General features: G+C 53.9%; 2 protein-coding genes across 2 annotated transcripts in view; both read left to right on the plus strand.

Moving 5' to 3' along the window:
* H310_08551 (hypothetical protein) overlaps positions 1–87 on the plus strand; it is a gene marked incomplete at its 3' end in the record, with an annotated part of 1,941 nt that extends 1,854 nt beyond the window's left edge. Inside the window, exon 5 of the mRNA XM_008874353.1 lies at positions 67–87. Coding sequence (XP_008872575.1) covers positions 67–87 — 21 coding nt within the window. The remainder of the gene's footprint in view (positions 1–66) is intronic.
* A 337-nt stretch (positions 88–424) lies between these two features.
* H310_08552 (hypothetical protein) lies at positions 425–842 on the plus strand (the record flags this gene model as incomplete). Its single annotated transcript, XM_008874354.1, has 3 exons — positions 425–490; positions 544–789; positions 840–842. The coding sequence occupies 3 exons, from the start codon at positions 425–427 to the stop codon at positions 840–842; spliced, it is 315 nt and encodes a 104-aa protein (XP_008872576.1).
* Positions 843–891: the final 49 nt, after the last annotated feature.

Genomic DNA, 891 nt, shown 5'->3' on the forward strand with positions numbered 1-891 from the left:
AGGCGAGGAGTTGTGTCCGTCAAGGTCACCAGAGTGCCGAGAATTTGGGCTAAGTTGTGGTGCTAGCACATGTTTAAGGACACGTGAACAGTCCAAGGTCAGCACCTCCATGACTCACTGTATCATCAAACCAACTAGATGGCTGTGATGGACTCCATGCCCCACACGTCGCGGAAACATGTCCTTGCACCTGGATGACTGCAACCATCACGACACAACAAATACAAAACGACGGCGGCATGGACACAACGCATTCGACTCCACCCGATTCCACGTCACTTCCGCGCCGACCAATGCGATTATTTGCACCAGATTGTCGCCTCGCGTCGGTTTCGCGGAAACGTCCAACCGCCAACAACCTCTCTACTGCCGACACGACGCCTTGACCTCGCCACAGCATGCCGCTTCGGATGCTCTGACCTAAATGACGAACAAAGTGCATCACAATGACCTGAACGGGGCGCCGTCTCAGTGCGACTCCACTGGAAAAGTACACGTTGAACACACACGACACCAAGGTCGCTAACCTGTTGTTCCGTGTAGTTTCAACGGACGTCCCTCGGGTGCCTCACAACCAAACACCCCCTTCGACGAATATGCATCAAGATCGTCACGTGGAAGTGGTTCGACCGGTTCATCGTGTTCTGCGTCGTGTTCAACACCGTGATCCTGGGCTTGACCGACTACACGGACGCATGGGTCGAAGGGCCCAACACAACGATCTGGATCAACTGGTTCATCGACAGCTGCAACGGCGTCAGCTTCTACATATTTCTCGCCGAAGCCACGGTCAAAATCATCGCGATGGGGTTCTGCTTTGGTGATCGTGCGTACCTCAGTGATAGCTGGAATCGACTCGACTTTGTCATCGTCGTATCGGGGTACGTCATT

The sequence above is a fragment of the Aphanomyces invadans genome (genome assembly GCF_000520115.1).
Source record: "Aphanomyces invadans strain NJM9701 unplaced genomic scaffold supercont1.17, whole genome shotgun sequence".
NCBI lineage: Eukaryota > Oomycota > Saprolegniomycetes > Saprolegniales > Verrucalvaceae > Aphanomyces > Aphanomyces invadans.